Genomic DNA, 18,874 nt, shown 5'->3' with positions numbered 1-18,874 from the left:
AAATAAACATTAAAAAAAAAAAAAAGAGCTGCTGATCTCTGCCTTTGTTCTAAGTTGTCTATTAAAAAAGTACAGACCGGGGCGCCTGGGTGGCTCAGTCGGTTGGGCGTCCGACTTTGGCTCAGGTCATGATCTCGCAGTCCGTGAGTTCGAGCCCCGCGTCGGGCTCTGTGCTGACAGCTCAGAGCCTGGAGCCTGTTTCAGATTCTGTGTCTCCCTCTCTCTCTGACCTTCCCCCATTCATGCTCTGTCTCTCTCTGTCTCAAAAATGAATAAACGTTAAAAAATTTAAAAAAATAAAATAAAAATAAAATAAAAAAATAAAAAAGTACAGAGCAAGAGGAAAATTTACAGTTGTAAACGTCTGTATCAAGGGGTGCCTGGGTGGCTCAGTAGATTGAGCGTCCAACTCTTGATATTAGCTCAGGTCGTGATCTTGCAGTCATGGGATCAAGCCCTACATGGGGCTCTGCACTGAGCATGGAGTCTGCTTGGGATTCTCTCTCCTTCTCTGCCCCCTCCCCTTTTGCATGCGTGTGCTCTTTGTCTCTCTCCCCAAATAATAAGTAAACATTTAAAAATAAAAAATAAATGTCTGTATCAAAAAAGAAAAAAGATCTTGAGGTACCTGGGTGGCTCAGTCAGTTGAACATCAATCTCTTGATTTCAGCTCAGGTCATGATCTCACTGTTTGTGGGATTGAGCCCCATGTTGGGCTCCATGCTGACAGCACTGAGCCTGCCTGGGATTTTCTCTCACCCCCTCTCTGCCCCTCCCCTGCTCTCTCTCAAAATAAATAAGCTTTTTTTTTTAAAAGAAGAAAGATCTCAAATCAATAATCTGATCTCCCATCTAAAGAGACTGGAAAAAGGAAGAGCAAAGTAAACCCAAAGCAAACAGAAGGAAGGAAGTAACAAAGATCACAGCAGGGCATCCGGTGGCTCAGCTGGCTAAACGTCCATTCAGCTCAGGTCATGATCTCATGGTTTGAGTTCAAGCCCCATGCTGGGCTCCACACTGGCAGCTTGGAGTCTGCTTGGGGTTCTCTCTCTCTCTCTCTCTCTCTCTCTCTCTCTCCCTGCCTCTTCCCTACTCTCCCTCTCTCTTTCAAAATAAATAAACATTTTTTTTTAAAAAGACCAGAGCAGAAATTAATCAACTAGAAAACAGAAGATGGAGAAAAGCAATGAAATTAGAAATTGGTTCTTTGATGGGGCGCCTGGGTGGCTCAGTCGGTTGAGCGTCCAACTTCGGCTCAGGTCATGATCTCACAGTTTGTGAGTTCGAGCCCTGCGTCGGGGTCTGTGCTGACAGCTCAGAGCCTGGAGCCTGCTTTGGATTCTGTGTCTCCCTCTCTCTCTGCCCCTCCCCCACTCATGCTCTGTCTCTGTCTCAGAAATAAATAAACATTAAAAAATTAAAAAAAGAAAGAAAGAAAGAAATTGGTTCTTTGAAAAGATCAAAAGAATTCACAAGCCTTTAGCTAGAATGACAAGAGAAAAAGCTCAAATTACTACAATCGGGAATGAAAGAAGAACATTACTATCAAGCTTACAGAAAGAAAAAAAAGCTCTGAAGGACTATTAACCAACAACTCTGTGCCAACAAATTAGATAACTTGCATGAAATAAGAAAATTCCTAGAAAGACAAACCGGCTTTTGTTGTTGAGTCGAATGTGTCCCCACTGAAAGATATGCTGAAGGCCTAACTCCTGGTGCCAGACAGTGTGATCTTACTTAGAAATAGGGCTTGTGCAGATGTAACCAAATAGATGAGGTCACCAGGGTGGGTCTCAATGCACTTACTAATGTCCTTTCAAGAAGACCATGTGAAGACACAGAGACACACACACAGGCAAGAAGGCCATGTGAGGACAGAGATTGGGATGACTCAGCTGGAAGTTAAGGAACGCCAAGGATTGTTGGCAACCATGAGACTCTTGGTAAAAATACGGGCATTAAGAGCAATTCTGGGGGTGCTTGGGTGGCTCAGTCAGTTAAGCATCTGACTACGGCTCAGGTCGTGATCTCTCGGTTAGCGAGTTCAAACCCCCCATCCCGTGCCGCCCCAGTGCAGAGCCTGGAGCCTGCTTTGGATTCTGTGTCTCCCTCTCTCTCTGCCCCTCCCCCGCTCACCTTCGCCCTCTGTCTCTGTCTCTCAAAAAATGAGTAAAACATTTTACTTATTTTTAATTTTTAATTTTTTTAATGTTTATTTATGAGAGAGAGAGGCCACATATTTACATGAAATATCCCCACAAGGCCAGTCCACAGAGACACAAAATAGATGAGTGGTAGTCTAGGTCTGAAGGGAGGAGTTGGAAGAAAATGGAGGGACAGGGGGTCAGGGTTACTTTTTGGAGTAATGAATGTTGAAATTGATTGCAATTGGTGATGGTTGCACAACTGGGTGAATACACTAAAAATCACTGAACTACTTTAGGTAGATGAACAGTATGGTATGTGAATTAATTCTCTATAAAGCTGGTATTTTTTTTTTTAATTTTCTTTTTAGTTTTATTTATTTGAGAGAGAGAGAGAACATGAGCACGGGAGGGGCAGAGAGAGGGAGTGAGAGAACCCCAAGCAGGCTTTGTGCTGTCAGCTTGGAGCCCAATGTGGGGCTCGAACTCACCCAGGCACCCTTATAAAGCTGGTATTTGTTAAAAAGGAAAAATAAGGCCGTGAATTGTGGATTGAACTAAGAAAAAAATCCCAATGTTGAAATAGAAGACTAGCCCAGGGCTGTTTACCAGAACCCACGAAAAGAACAAAGATAAACATAGAAAGATGATGAACAGATCACACAGATATTGGAACAGTCTCAAAATTCGAAAGAAAAAGAAGAGAATCCACCAGCATCTAGGAAAATAATCAGATTAACTACAATGGAAAAAAACTGGGGTGGCCCAGGGCTTCTCTGCAAAACCCAATGTTGGAGCCACATCCGTGTCCCTGGAGGGCAGACACTGGTACCTAAGCTGCATCAGGGGGACAAAGACAGCGATGGCTGTGGGCCTCCCAGGACTCCCGGCAGCCACCAGTGATGGAAGCCTACAGAATGGTTAAGGGAGCTCCCAGATAGGTTACAGAAAGTGCTTACTCTTTTAAAGAGATCACCCGCTAATTCTCCCCCAAATTTTCTCCTTTCACTCAGTACATATTTTTTGAGCACCTACCCTGTAGTGAACAAAGTAGGCACAGCTCCTGTCCTCGTGTGACCCAGAACCCTTCCCAGTGGCCGGGAACCCGGAACTGTCCTGGATGCCTGTCTTCTTCTCACCTCACCACTCAGTTATCACTTTTTGTTGTTGTTAACAACGTTTATTTTTGAGAGAAAGAGAGTGAGCGTGGAAGGACCAGAGACAGAGGGGGACAGAGGATCAAAGTGAGCTCTGTGCTGACAGCAGAGAGCCTGTTGCGGAGCTCGAACTCACGAACTGTGAGATCATGACCTGAGCCGAGGTCAGACACTCAACCGACTGAGCCACCCAGGCGCCCCATCAGTTATCGCTTCTATCACTTCACCACATGTCAGTCCCCAGCACCTGTCCCAGTTCTTACCACAGGGTAGGCCCGCATAAATATGTGAGTAACTGAATAAACATCCTGCAAATCCATCCACTTCTCTCTCTTGCACTGCTGCCAGCCAAGTTCCAGATGTCATCACCTAACCAGGCCACCGTAAGCACCTTTAACCGGTCTCGCTTCTCCAGCTTGTCCCCTTTACCTCACCCCAACAACAAAACCATTCTCTACACCCACTGGGGTGACCCTTCTACAATTCAAATCTGATCTCATTACCAACTTGCACTTCAGGCAATAGTGGACTAGCTTGTTTAGACCAACCCTCCAGGGAGAGCAACTAGAAAACCCAGATAGAAAAAAATTTATATTTGTTTGATATTATCATAGAGCTCCAGGCAGAGGGGCCATGAGGGGCCAAGGTCTTGGAGAACAGGGAAGCCCAAAGAGGCAAACCTGCTAACGGCATCATTTTGTTGCTTTGAAAATGGCAGTTAGGGGCGCCTGGGTGGCTCGGTCGGTTAAGCGCCCGGCTTTGCCTCAGGTCATGATCTCGAGGTTCGTGGGTTCAAGCCCTGCCATCAGGCTCAATGCTGACAGCTCAGAGCCTGGAGCCTGCTTCAGATTCTGTATCTCCCTCTCTCTCTGTCTCTCCCCCGCTCACACTCTGTCTCTCTCTCTCTCAAAAATAAATAATAAAACATTTTTAAAAATTAAAAAAAAAGAAAAGAAAGTGGCAGTTAAAAGGATGAGAAGCTGGGGGGTGGGGGAGATGGGTGAAGGTAGTAAAAAGGTACAAACTTCCAGTGATAAGATAATTAAGTCTTGGGGAATATAATGTACATCACGGTGACTATAGTTAACAATAGTCTATTGTCTATTTGTAAGTTGCTGACAGATTAGATCTTAAAAGTTATCATCACAAGAAAAAAATGTGTAACTATGGGAGATGACAGATGTTAACTTATTTTAGTAATCATTTTGAAACATACACATATACCAAATCATCATGTTGTACACCTAAAACTACTACAATGTTATATGCCAATTATATCTCAATAAAACCAGGGATAGTGGGGAGAAGGAGAAGCCAAGCAGGAAGTATAGGGACTGAGTGGACACAAGCCTGGCAGAACTGGCAGCAATCTTGGGCTGAAGGGACAAAAAAAAAGGTTGGGCCCACAAGTCTTTCCATCAGAATCTTAAAGGCTATATTATAGGAGAAGGAGGAAGAACTGGGAGTTGAGTGGCCTCCACAAAGATCAAAATACAGCTTTGGGGGTGCCTGGGTGGCTCAGTCAGTTAAGCGTCCCACTCTTGATTTTGGCTCTGGTCATGATCTCACAGTTTGTGAGTTCAAGCCCCAGGTCGGGTTCCACACTGACAGCGTGGAGCCTGCTTAGGATTCTCTATGTCTCCCTCTCTCTCTGTCCCTCTCCTGCTTGCGCACGCGCGCGCGCGCGCGCACACACACACACACACACACACACACACACACAACTATCTCTCTCAAAAATAAATAAATAAACTTAAAAAAAAAGCAGCTTTGAAACTGCTCTATTCCTGAGCAGACTAAGGTAACCCACCCCAACTGCCTGCCCCAAGTAAAAGTTTATCCTCTAGAGACAGATAACATTAACTTGAGCCTAACTTATCTCCAACACTGTTCATCCAAAATGTCCAGCTCCCAATCAAAAATCACCAGGTCGGGGCGCCTGGGTGGCTCAGTCGGTTGGGCGTCCGACTTCAGCTCAGGTCACGATCTCGTGGTCTGTGAGTTCGAGCCCCGCGTCGGGCTCTGGGCTGACGGCTCAGAGCCTGGAGCCTGCTTCCGATTCTGTGTCTCCCTCTCTCTATGCCCCTCCCCCGTTCATGCTCTGTCTCTCTCTGTCTCAAACATAAATAAACATTAAAAAAAAAAAATTAAAAAAAATCACCAGGTAGGCACTGTATCCAAAATACATGAAGAACTCCTAAAAGTTAATAAGAAAAAGGCAGACAATCCTATAGGGGGAGAAAAAGAGCAGAAGACCTCACAAAAGATATTCAAATGGCCAAGAAACCTAGTAAAAACTGTCATAATTAAAATAGTGTGCTATCGGTACGTGAACAGATATGTAAATCATACCTAATATAAAAGTAGGTGAAATAAATCAACAGGACAAGGATAGACAGATAGTTACAGGTAAGTGAGTTAACTGGGGAAAAATCAGATTTAAGGCCTATGTTAGAACATCAAAATAAATCCTAGTTGGTCTACATAGTTAAATTGAAAAGAAGGGAAGGAAGGAAAGAGGGAGGGAGTGAGGAATCAAAACCCTAAGAAATGAAGAAAAGTTAAGGAGAAAGCTCTCCCTGATCCTCAACACTGTCAACCTGGCTGAGCGCAGCCATGCCCAGGAGACCCAGGCAACGGAAGAGAGAGATGGGGATTACCGCATCAATCTCGTTGAGGACCTTCCACTGTTCATAAGGCACACCCAGGGCCTCAGCTGTCTGGATTGTCCTCTTCATCTGGCTCGTCCAGACCTTCAAGTCCTTGATGTTCTGATCACTGATGAACTGGGCCAGACTCTTGGCAAACTGAAATGCATCATAAGCAAATTCAGACTCACAGATTCCAGGCTGCCCTCCAAGGACCATGAAGCCACAGGGCACATGGCATTGTGCCCAGCCTCCAAGAACACAGAGAACTAATCTCTTAAGAATACCCATGTCCTTAAGTGCTGTTCTTATGCATTCTTTCCAGAACCCTCTGTGTAGTTCCCGTTGTGGATCATTACGTCCCCTCCCATTGCTCACCTCCTGACCATGTGTCCTAGTCCTTATAACCCCCAACTGTGGCCTCAATATCTCCCCTAGACTGTGGTGCAGCCATCAGCTGCATTGTAGGAATTTGGATCACTCCCAAAATGGCATGCCTTTCCAGAGAAAGGGGCTCAGCTGGTGACAACTTGCATGGAAGCCAGAAATCCAAGCTTGGTGCTTGGTGACTTTCCCTAAATGACAGGAACATTCCAGACTGAATGAAGGTCATCCACCTTGATGACACATTAGCTACAAGAGCTGGAGCACCACCAACCTAATATGGGAGCGTGTACACACTGACCCACCCGCCCCTCCCTCCTCCACACACACACTGACCTCCCTGCCCCGAGGGGACAGTCCTGGGTCCCCGCCAATCCGACCCTTGAGGTTGAGCTCACTCTCCCCATGTCGGCAGAGGTAGATGGAGCGGGGGGTCACATGGATGTTCATGAGGTAATATACAATACGGCTCTGGATGTGGTCAGCCACACGGTTCACCACGTAGCTCTGTCCCACGTCCATGATCTTGATGTAGGACAGATCCCTTTCCAGAGAGAAGGTAGAGAGAGCCCTGTGAGTGCTACTAGGGCCCTCGAGGGTCCGTCCCGCCAGCCACAGGAACTGGCCGCAGAGTGGTGCCTTCCTGACCACGAGGCTTCAGGTTACAACACACAGGACCGTCAGCTGGTGTATAAGTGATGGGGGTGAGGGGGGGGGCAACACAACACGTGTGACATCCAGACAAACCCTGTGAGAGGTGCTCAACACTTGTCGTGTTTCCAAAAGGTGACATCCAAAGCACAGGGTCAGTCATACACATTGTGACTCTTGCCACTGCTCTGTGTCCCCCAGACCCCGCTTGCCTACCTCTGAGCTCTCAACGCACAGTCTGTAAGGTGAATAAGAGATAGTTTTTTCCAGGACTGACCTGAAAGAAGCTGGCAAGCACTCCTCCTCCACTCCCCTGGCCAGCCACCCCTGCACCTGCCGTTCCCTCCCCCAGTGAGCCCTCCTGTTGAAACCCAGCTCGGCCACTTCCCTCGTTCTGGCTGGGAAGTGCTGCAGCTGGGAGAACATTCTCTGCTGATATGTTTGCTGGGTATTGGGGAGGCACCAGGAGGAAAGGTGGGGTTTCTCAGGCATCGTGCTCTGGACTGGCCCAGGAGCTCCCTGCATGCTCTCATCTGAGCTCTCACTGTCTGGCCCGGGAGCCTGGCTTTAGGTTTAGGGTTGTTACATGGACACCAATAAAAATAGCAGCAATGCAGTCGTTTAAGCGTCCGCCTTCGGCTCAGGCCATGATCTCACGGTTCATGAGTTCCAGCCCCGCGTCGGGCTCTGTGCTGACAGCTCAGGGCCTAGACCCCGCTTTGGATTCTCTGTCTCCCTCTCTCTCTGCCCCTCCCCCATTTGTGCTCTGTCTCTCTCTCAAAAATAAATACATGTCAAAAAAAAAATTGAAAAACCAAAAAACAGCAGCACGTTAACTGAGGAATCCAACAGGAGCTGCTCCAGTTAAGCGTCTCGCACGGTCACATCACAGAACCATGAGGAAAACCGCTGAGCTGGAGTGACTGGAGAAACACGAAAAACCACAGAGGGGTCCCAGGCAATGAGTGTTGTTTAGTGCAACTGCCTTAGGCTGGCCAAGGAGACTCAGCCAGTGCTCTGCAAAGAACCCCAGAAACCATCCCTCTTATAGTGGCTTGTTCTCCTTAGTTTGAATACGTCAGATGTTCTCATGTCATTATAAGTGACCCACGCCCAAGTTTATATTCCAGTCTTTCACTTAATGCTACATAACTGACACCTTCCCATGCATTTTCGGTATGATCTGTGACTATACAACACTTTACCAAGGGGCCACACTGTCACTTACTTAACCACTGCCCCCACTTTTGCTGTTAGACAGAAACCGATGAACTATGGCCAATAAGTCAAATTCAGCCTACGACCTGTTTTTGTAAATAAAGTTTTATTGGACCACAGCCATTTATTGACACATTGTCTGTTTCCTTTGCACCACAATGGCAGAGTTAAATAGCTCAACAGAGACTATATGCCCCCAAAGCCTAAAATATTTGCTACCTGACTCTTTACAGAAAAAGTTTGCTACTGTAAGAGGCTCAGCTGAACGCCCCTTGTGGGCCTAAAGGCCCCTCCCCACCTGACACTAATTGCTAGTGCCTGCTGGGTCTGCCATTCCAGAAAGAGGCAGTGGAATTAATCAGCACGGGCCACTGCCAGCTGTTTGTAGGCAGCATCTGGGCACTCCTTCCTGCCTGCTCAAAATGCAGACCGCGCACTTAAAGGGCAGCATGTAATGTTTGCAAATGCCTGGCAGGAAGATCCGCTGCACAGAAATCAGGCTTGATTTTATAACAGAATAGCAAAAATTCTTTTCTTCCTTCTTTTCTTCCTTCCTTCCTTCCTTTTCTTTCTTTCCTTCTTTCTTTTTTTTAAGTAAGCTCTACACCCACCACAGGGCTTGAACTTACAACCCTGAGATCAAGAACTGTATGGAATAACAGAAAATTCTGACCTGCAGAGCTCCAATAAGGTAATGGGGTTCTGCAAGTCATTTCTGGTCCTCAATTTCTGCCTGAAGGAAAGAAACAAGGCCAGACCATCTCTGCCTGTTGGAGTGGCCCATCAGCCACCACCACAGGGAGTCACAAGGAGGCAGCTCAGGGGGATCCCCACCACCCACCCATCATAGCTGCAGGACATAGTGCTCTCCTCACTCACCTGTCCAGGTCCTCATCCAATGACTCATATGAATTCTCATAGCATTCAATGCGCCTCATGAAATCCTCCGTGGCCTTATCACTATCATGGTTCACATAATCGGGGCTGCCGAGTTTCACTTGCTGCCGGACCAAGCACAGACATCACATCAGGGCTGGAGGCCAGGCAGGGCCAGAGACCAAGGAGAATCCCGGGCAGGGGGAAGGGGGAGGAAGGGCCAGAGGCCAAGGCCAAGGCTTCGGGCATGAGGCTGGAGGCCAATCCCAGAAGACGGGTCCCGTTAGGAAGAGCTCAACAGTTCCCTGGTCTTAGTTCCCACACCAGTGCCACAGAGTATTAGTGGGCACCCTAAGATCAGAGTCCCTCACTTTTGTGGCACTGGGGGAGGTGAGGCCATCTGAACCATCCTCCCAACCCCAGATATTCATTCCTTGTAAAACAGGGGGTAGGAGAGAGATCAAATCTCTTTCTCTTTCCAAATATAACCACCTCCTACCACACTCTCTACCTCCAGAGGCTGAAGCTCCTCTCCCACTGTCCAGGGAATTATGAGGGGGAAAGGGAGGGGAAGGGAAGGGAAGAGGAGGGAGCAAGAATGAATGCCCCCAGCTACATGGCCCTCCACACAAGTGGCCCTTGGGCATCTATGATCACCCCACCCCCAGTGTTCAAGAAGACCAAATTAAGGCTGGCCCAGGCACCAGCCCAGACCTGGAGAAGACCTCACTGTCCCATGCTACCTCAGTTGTACTATTGCCCCACAAGGTCAGATACACCACTCACCACGATGTTAGCGGCTATGACCTCAGGATCCACACAGATGGACTCCACAAAAAAGGTCTGCAGCAAGGACCAGGGCAGGCAGGAGAAAAGGAACCAGACACTCTCAGGGCCCTGGGACTGGCTCCAGGGAGCCCCTACCCCACTGAGGGGCACGCTGACCCAAGGGATTTCTGCATTTGAGGGAAGGGTCAAGAAGCCCCAGACCAAAGAAGATGCCACCCTATCCAGGATTCTCCCATCAAGACACCCACCTCCCCAAACAGAAAATTCCAGGTGGAGAGAAAATAGCAACGCTTCTATCCCAAATCGACTCTGGAACCCACCTGCCTGATGCCCAGCACATGTCACCAGGCTATGAAAGGGGCTCCAGAGGGTCCGACTATGCCACAGCCCAACCAAGAAGGTAAACCAAAGAGGCCTCACCTTGTAGCCATTCTGTTCCCCAAAATTAAAGATGGTCGCTCTCCGTTCTCGGGTGGTATTTGTTGCATCAAAAACCTAGGACCAAACTAGGGTTAACTCAGCCTCTGGCCTGGAGAAGAGGGGAAGTCAGCCAACAGCTGCAGTACGGGGACCGGATTTCTCACAGGGACCTTCTGTTGCCCAGGCCACCCTCCTGGCCAGTGTTCTTTAGACCTGCAAGGGCTGGGTTGGTACTCCCCTTCCTTGAGGAACACACCTCAAGGAAGCTGGAAGGAGTGGGTGGCTCTGCTCCTGGCAGGGCAGCAAACCCTTGGCACAAAGGACACACTCAGCACTGCCCTGCATGCAGCAGGCACTCAGTTTACGCTTGACTCAGTTCATGCTTCCTGTAAAACCAGTTACACATGGAGAGCAGAACCCCTGTTTATTTCCGTGCCATCCTCAGACTCTACTAAAATGGGAAAAGAAGAGTAAAGAGAACAGGAGAGGAGATGTTAACAAAATTTGGGTGAATGACTCACAAGAAATGGAGAAAACCAAATACAAGCCCTCACCCACCAGAGCACACCCACTTGTACAGAACCAGGATAGTCGGAATCGGGACACAGGTGTCTCTGAGCAAAGAGACATGTGTGCAGAGGAAGAGGGAGGACTGCCTGCTGGTGCAGCAAAGACCAGGTGGAACCCTAGGCCTTCTCCCCACCACATCCAGCCAGGCTGACCCGCCTGGAACTCCTTATGAACTGCCTGGGGCCTGTCCACACACCCTCAGGGGTAACCCACTTATATGCATGTCCAATGCAGCTTTTAGAACAGGACTTAAAAAAAAAATTTTTTTAATACTTATTTATTTTTGAGAGAGAGAGACAGAGCATGAGCAGGGGAGGGGCAGAGAGAGAGGGAGACACAGAATCTGAAGCAGGCTCCAGGTTCTGAGCTGTCAGCACAGAACCTGATGCGGGCCTCAAACTCATGAACTGTGAGATCAGGACCTGAGCCGAAGTCGGATGCTTAACTGACTGAACCACCCAGGCGCCCTAGAGCAGGACTTTTTTTAAAAGGGCACTTAATCAGGGCTCACTGGATGCTCCAGCAAAACCTCTAACATGAAAAACAGACTAGATAAACAAAGAATAAAAAGAACTTTCAGCAAAAGAAGACGGGGTATAGAATATAAAGGAATGTAAGAAAACTTACAATTGTTATTTAAAGAGAGATACAAAATATTATAGTAACCACAAGACAGAGTTATAAAAAACTGGAACACTAGGAGAATAAGAAATTTAGAATTTAGAAATTAAAATATGATCATATGACTTTTTTTAAGTTCAACCCAATGCTCATAAGATAAAGTGCTTGTTGAGAAAGTCTCCCTGAAAATAGAACAAAAATGACAGACATAGAAAATAAGGAGAAAAAAGATAAGATTAGGGCCCAAGCCTAGCATGAAGCCACCAGGAGTTCTAGAAAAAACACCTCAGGAAATGGGAGTGGAATGGCAAATCACTGTCAGAAAGTGGTCGGGTGGTTTATCAAAGTAATTAATAGACAACAATTTCCTGATCTGTTAAAGAAGAGTTTCCCATTGGAAAAGTCACCCCAGGACCCAGCGTGGAGGAGAGGACCCACGGCAAGGCCCTAAAGTTCTCCCCAGAGAAAAGGCCATGAGCATCTCCAGTTCCCTCCAAGAGATGAAACTGTTAGGAAGATCAACAAATCAGAATGCCATCTGACTTTTCCACAGCCATTCTAGAAGCCATAACACAACAGAGCAATGTTGTGGAAATTCTAAAGGAAAAATACCTCCCACCTACACCCAACCATCAACTATAAGGATAAAACAAGACATTACCAGACATGCAAGGTCTCACGTGATGTACTTCTAAGTACCTTTCTCAGGAAGCTACTGGAGGATGTGCTCCAACAAAACAAGTCAGTAAACAAGGAAAAAGAAGACACGGGGTCCGAGAGCAGGGCATTCTACTCGGGAGTCAGAAGAAGGGAATTCCCAGGCTACCACAGACTGAGAAGGCAACTGATCCAGATGGAGCTGGAGGATGAAGAGCTGTGGGAGGCACGTCTCCGAGAGGAAAAGGGAAGGAAAAAGCAGCCCCTGTGTTTGACTGCATAGGGTTAGGGTAGGGCCCTTTCCAACGGACACCCTTGCTCAACTGTGTCCCACCCATCCACCTGACAGGAGGGGCCAACACACAGGGGAATTCCATTACCCAGGATTTGGCTGGCTCCCAGAACAGCCACTAAATACGGGCCAGGATTCTCCCCACCCCAGGAGAAATCACATTTGCTAAAGACTTGGTAACATGATCTACCACATGCGGTGGCCAATAATGTGAGTATTCAGAAGGAAGTCCTACAGGATCAAATGCAACCACAAGCCCAGAGGGAAATTCCCAGCACACATCCAGCCTCTAGCTTCCTCTTACATGGTGGCTGTAGATTTCCGCCCAAGGGCTGGAGATCAGGGGCAGCTGGGGCCACACACACCCTGACTTCCCTTCTGGATTCCTGATGAGCAAAGGGCTAGATGTATATAGGCTCCCACATGTCACTCCCAGAAGTCACCAGGGTGTTACACTCACCGCCACATGTCCCCCCTCCTCACTAAGGAACCGCCGGACATCACGGAGGGCCGCCAGGGCACACTGCCTTCAGAAGAAAAAACACAGGGTCAGCCCAGCACCCGACCCTGGCTGCAGGAGGGCAACAGGTCAGGGATATGTTCTACCCCAGACCAGAGAGGGCACAGTCCCTGGGGTCCCTTCTCTTCTCAAGGTTTCTCTTTCCTTTGGGTAATTTTCAGCGCTTTTGTGAACTCTGCTCCTTTAAGTGAAAGGCTACGTGTTCCTGGCCACTGGGAATAGTTTTTAAAATACCACTTTTCTGTGCTTTCTCTTCTCATCTCATTGGGCGCAAATCCAGGCTGCCATTTTGCCATATGCATGACTTCCAAGTGTCATGCATTTCCCCTGATATCAAAATAAGCACTTTCAAAACCAGACATTTCCTCGTATGTGACTGTTGGGGGCTGGCAGTGGGGAGACAAAAGACACTATCGCTGGTCCCCAGGGCAACATTACGTTTAATATTCAATTTTCTTTCCTGGGAGAGAAAACACGTGATACTATCCTTCCTGGAGGAGGACGCTGTGTCTCTGCCTCTTGCACCATGTCCACTGGCCCTGTGGAAGGTGAAACTTTCCCCATGACTGACCATTGGTTATACTGCCTTCAGAACATCTCAGCCTCTTGGTTTACTGTGGCTAAACATACTGCTATATATAAGGATCTTCCTAATTTTATCCGTTTCTCCCACAAGGTCTGCAGCTAGATAAATCATTTTAATCTTTTTCTTTCTTTCTTTTCTTTCTTTCCTTCTTTCTTTTTCCTTTTCTTTCTTTCTTTTTATCTTTTCTGACGTAAGAATAAAATTAGATCTTCTTCCATTTGTTTGATCTTCTGATTTTGCACGTAAACCCCCAGTGCATCAAAGGGCTGTGCTGTCAGGGCCTCCACTGGGCCGGGCCACTGTGCCCGTGCATGGAGGCACGGGCCAAGTGGAGCAGGAGGCAGCCTGCTGGGGTCATGGGGAAACTGGTGGCAGAGCTGAGTCCAGGTCACTGGGAGGAGCTCTGTTCCTATGCCTCCTTGTGACCTTTCTGTGCCCCAGTGGGTCTTTTAGTTAAGACTTCAAAAAGCTTTTGCACGCCCAAAAACCTGAATTCTGAGAGTCTGGGAAGTTGGCATTGCCGGAGCCATTTCTGGCCACCTGCATTCAGCACTATGCTCTGGGCTGAGATCTGTGGGCTGCTCTGGCTAAGGCAGCACCACGTACATCTCAGGGCTCCAGTGGAAATGTGGGAGGAACAGCCTGGGAGCCTGAGAGGATGGGGGTGTGAGTGTAAAGTGGGGGCAGTCTGTGGGACTGAGCCCTTAACCTATGCAGACTGATGCTAACTCCAGATAGATAGTGTTAGAACTGAACTGAATTGGGGTGCCTGGGGGGCTCAGTCAGTTGAGCGTCTGACTTTGGCTCAGGTCATGATCTCATGGTTCCTGAGTTTGAACCCCACATTGGGCTCTGTGCCGACAGCTTGGAGCCTGGTGCCTGTCTTTGGATTCTGTGTCTCCCTCTCTCTCTCTCTCTCTCTCAAAAATAAATAAAAACATTAAAAAAATTAAAAAAAAAAAAAAGAACTGAACTGAATTGTCAGACAAATGTGCATGCGCCCACGGCTGCCATATGGGCTCCTGTGTAGTAGGAGACCACTGTGCCCAGTGTTTGGGACAGACATCAATGCTGTAGAACTCCAGGGACCTCGACGATATACAAGAACCTAGGCCTCTGGGAAATACAGTCTTCTCTTCTCAGGCTTCCCACTTTAAAAAGTCTGATTCTTCTATTTTGCCAGTTAGCTGTGGGACGTGCGGGGCTGGTTATTGGGAAATGGTCTGGTAGCACAGACCCAGGCTTTAGATCCAGAAGGGAGGGTTTCTAGGAATAGGCAGAGGGTGTGCCTGCAGAGAGGCCCATGTGAACCTGCCCCCAGCTGCTACCGCTGGGGCCTCTGTTCCAGCTGGGTGACTCTGGACTAGCTCCCCAACCACTCCGAGGCTGGGTTTCCCCATCTCAGTTAATCCCAATACGCCTACCTTCGACTGGCAGCCTGAGCAGAATTACCGGTGAGCCCTAGGAGTGCCAGCTCTCTTATTGTTCCCGCAAATATTTTGGATTCAGACAGGCCTGGCTTCAAATTCAAACCCTGCGTGATCCTAAAATACCATCACTTTCAGACCTGGTCTCCACATCTGGGAGAGTAAGGTGCCAGCACCCACTGAAGGAAAGATCAGGCAAGCTAGTCAGTGCCCACGTCTTGAGGATGCTGTAGAATCTGCATTTGATATGATCTCTGACCTACTAATTGGGTAATACTAGAAGATGGACACAACAGTTTTTAGTGGTATATGGGCTTAGATTCAAGTCTGGGCTCTTTGAAGTAACTTGTTATCTTATATGAGACACCTGAGCCTCAGTTTCCTCATCTGTAAAATGGGAAGGGGCGGTGATAATGGGCAGCATGCACCCAATACACAGCAGGAGTTCAAATATCACTCCCCTCCCTATTGTCAGGGTCACCAAAGGGTCCAGTCTCATGTTTGACCCACAATTCGGCCACAGGCCTGAAATGTCAGATTCCCCCACCTTCTTGGTGCAGCAGCCTGGCCCAGCCCTACTGACCCAAGAGCAAACCCTGGGGAGGGGCCAAGCGCCACAGCGAAGAGCTCTTGCCCCCTGGTGGCCAGAGACAGAGCAGGCAGCCTAGAATCCAGGCCTGGGCAACAACTCAGTAGCTTCTGGCCTGGATCCGTACTTGATTTGGAGAGGTCACTACAGCTGGGCAGACCTCTGCTAAATGCCCTACCACAATGGCTGGGTCCAGAGCAAGGGCAAGGAAGCTTCTTGAACCCTCAGCTGACATCTGCCGAAAAGAATGCAGCATAGCTCCTCAGACCACCAGCTGGTGTTCTCGGTTCAAGTCTGAGTGTCACATGCAAATTCTCATCTCATGAATAAGAGCAAGAGTGTGAAGTTTGAGCCACATGAAAGCAAAGCCACGGCCTACCCTACACATGCCAAGAACATGCCAAGCACATGCCAAACATCCTCCAAGTATACAGTTTATTCTGGGGCAAGGGAAGGAAGGCCACGGTTCTGGGCTGATCCTTCTGGCTTTGTGAGAAGCTGCCTGGAGGTAGTCCCACTCCCACTCTGCCCCATCCCTGAGGCCTGTGTCCCTGCACCTACTCGGGCCTCCCTCCCTACTAGAGGTCATCCCCATGGAAGGCCTGGGGTAAGCAAGCTGAGAGGCTTCTATGCAGCCAGCCCTTGACTGGCCCTGGCTAAGCCCCTTGCATCTCCCTGAAGCCCCCTCTTCCCTCCCACAGGATGTCCTTACTAAGAGTTCATGAACCCCAGGGCAGGGCCAACTACCAAGAGGCCACACACCCTCTCCCACTGTCCCCAAATCCAACACATCCTCAGCTCCACCACATCCTGAGATGGTCAGGAGACCAGCCCTATCACAGCCCAGTGGGGGCAGGGCAAGGCCAGGGCTCAGGAGCAGCTTAGTCATGATCGGCACCTGGGCTCCAGGGCCTTCTCCATAAACACACACAATCACACATACACATCACACACACATACATACACTCACTTCCTGATTTTCAGGCCCTCTTCGTTGTCTGGAAGGAAAAACTCAAAAGACTTGTATGTCTTGACCATGTCCCGGCGGTACTGGCCAACGTTGAATTCTGGGGGAAAGAAAGGTTCATCTTTCACACAGCAGCAGCCCCAGCTCTTGCCCTTGACACATCCCAGACCAGCCTTCTCTCCTCCTCTCCCCTCCCCCTCACAAAGCCCCAAGGCCCCCTTGGAAGCCGAGGCCAAGTCTCACCGCGTGTTGGCACGCCAATCCAGTTCAGGTAGCGAGTCAGCTTCTTGGAGATGTAGGTCTTGCCCCTGGCGGGCAGGCCTACCATGACAATGAGCGTTGGGCAGTTGGTCATGCAAACTGAAAGGCAAGGAGCTGGTGTCAGACAAGAGCTGGGACCCCTCCCAGTGTGCCCCTCCCTCTGCTCCTGGCACAGGACTTCAGATGTGCCCTCTAGGCCTTCTGGCCTCATACCCTGGTCTCGAGCCACCACTGGCATGGCCCCACTGCCCAGGCCTGTCTGGGCTCCAGCGGATACAGCAGAATCTCACCAGCTCCTTATCCAGATGTGCACTGTGGATATAAAGCTGGATGTGCCACACCCCTGGATGAACATGCAGGACAGAGCCAAAGCCCAGAGGGTATTCAACGCGCCACCTGTCACCCAGGAATCCGCACCCCAGCCTAGCAGTCACTCAGCGTTCCCACTAGCGCATTCCCACTGCTTACCCTTCCTGCCTGCCTCATCGTACAAAGCCCAGCTCAAAAGCTGCTTCTTCAGTGAACCCTTCCTCCAAGACACCTCTGCACTGCCTTGGCACCCTCTCTCTCCCTCAGTCCTGGTCACCTCACCCACGAGTCCGCCCCCTGCATTTGATCACTTGAAACAAGAGCAGCCTTGCAGTATCTGAGCCATTCAGGACCATGGGGTCTGGCACAAGACTGATGCTCAAAAATTATGGGCGCAGGCTGGGGGGTGGGGCGGCTTCTCGAAATCCCCTGGGGTGAGAGCCATGAGGGGCTGAGATCAATGTCCACAAGGACTGACCCTCTGATAGCCCACCCCCCACCATCCCACGTGTCACCGGGTCAGTGTGGCAGCCAGAGAAGTTGCCAAGGCTGGAGGCGGGGACAGGTCTGGACACAGCACCCCCAAACCCTGGTCCACTAGGACAGACACCAAGACAGCAGAACCACCAGCCTCACGTGACCCATCTCAGCTTTCAGTGTAGCCTCACCTCAGAAACCTGAGGAAGCTTTCCTTTCATTGTCCTCAGCACCTGGGCCATGTGAAACCACAGCAGACAGACAGAGGGCCCGTGTGGGGACCTGTCACTGCCCCATGCTCTGCAAGTGCCTTCACCTGGTAGTCCTTGGACAGATCACTGGCCCCACCCCTCAAGTTGTCTCCCTCACTGGAGCTGGAGTGCAGAGGCCCTAGGGGCAGCCCTGTATAGGGGTCAGGAGTCAGACAGGTCTGGGTTCCTATACTGACTCTGACAATTACTGGCAACTTTGAGGCTTGGTGTCCTCACCTGTAAAATGGGATGACAATCCCTCAGTGAGGTCTAGCACTATTCCATGTGAAAGCCAGAGCAGGTCTGGGAACCTGTGCCCTCTGCCCAGCCCTGGCAGCACACCTGGCTAAGGACACAAGTGCACCTTAGCACAGACTGCCCTTCAGACTTAGGGCACAGAAGCACCTGTCTGTCTCCAGGCAGGCCCTGCAGAGAAGTAAAGGCTTTGCTTGTCAGTCGGGGCTCCATCGCTGCTGCACATGACCGTTGGGCAAATGTGACCCAAACTGTGAGCCTCAGGGGAGAGAAGGAGAGGATCCCATGGAACACAGGATGACAGTGAGCAAGAGTGAGCTTGCAGAAAAACCTCAGCATTGGCTAAGGAGAGAGAAAAGCAAGTTAAGCAAGACCCTGCATCCTGAGGCCCAGCGACACGATGGCCTGTGCCGTTTGCACAATTGCTGGCCAGGCTCTCAAGCAACCAAAGAGCAGTGAATCAGCTACTAACTATGGGGAAAACCTGCAGCCAGCCTGCTCCACTCCTTCCCATTGCTCCCTGAAGGGCTCTCCCACCACCTCAGGATCCGTCTTCACATCTCCCATCCCAGAGAAACTCCCGGCCTCCTCTCCCAGTGTTTGTTAACAGCATCCCCCGACCCCATGCACAGCCATGGTGGGCAGGCAGGGCAGTAAACCAGGGCTGGGTGCAGAATAAGAGCAATAAATTACCTACCATCTCTGTTCCTCAAGATAAGCTCCCAAGGAAATGACCCCAAGAAAGATCAAGGTACAAGTGTATTCACAATAGCTCTGCTTACAACAGCAAAACATAAGCAAGTGC

The 18,874-nt window shown here is 49.4% G+C and overlaps 1 protein-coding gene across 13 annotated transcripts in view; it reads right to left on the bottom strand.

The window, feature by feature from the left end:
* Positions 1-18,874, bottom strand: part of PFKFB4 (6-phosphofructo-2-kinase/fructose-2,6-biphosphatase 4) — a 34,496-nt gene that overhangs the window by 8,402 nt on the left and 7,220 nt on the right. For 11 of the 13 annotated variants that reach the window (XR_008297154.1, XM_053219423.1, XM_015077020.3 and 8 more), the window contains 8 exons: positions 16,760-16,876; positions 16,520-16,616; positions 12,888-12,954; positions 10,288-10,362; positions 9,865-9,921; positions 9,082-9,203; positions 6,670-6,877; positions 5,962-6,108 (listed from right to left, as the gene is read on the bottom strand). Coding sequence is in view for 12 of the 13 variants with exons in the window: in XM_053219423.1 (XP_053075398.1) it covers positions 5,962-6,108; positions 6,670-6,877; positions 9,082-9,203; positions 9,865-9,921; positions 10,288-10,362; positions 12,888-12,954; positions 16,520-16,616; positions 16,760-16,876 (890 nt within the window). In the remaining variant the exon portion in view is untranslated. The remainder of the gene's footprint in view (positions 1-5,961; positions 6,109-6,669; positions 6,878-9,081; positions 9,204-9,864; positions 9,922-10,287; positions 10,363-12,887; positions 12,955-16,519; positions 16,617-16,759; positions 16,877-18,874) is intronic. The other 2 variants (XM_053219424.1, XM_027038653.2) reach the window with 1 other exon arrangement.

Source organism: Acinonyx jubatus, chromosome A2 (assembly GCF_027475565.1).
Source record: "Acinonyx jubatus isolate Ajub_Pintada_27869175 chromosome A2, VMU_Ajub_asm_v1.0, whole genome shotgun sequence".
In the NCBI taxonomy this organism is placed as follows: domain Eukaryota; kingdom Metazoa; phylum Chordata; class Mammalia; order Carnivora; family Felidae; genus Acinonyx; species Acinonyx jubatus.
Note: the sequence above shows the minus strand (reverse complement) of the source record. Positions and strands in the feature narration are given on the sequence as shown.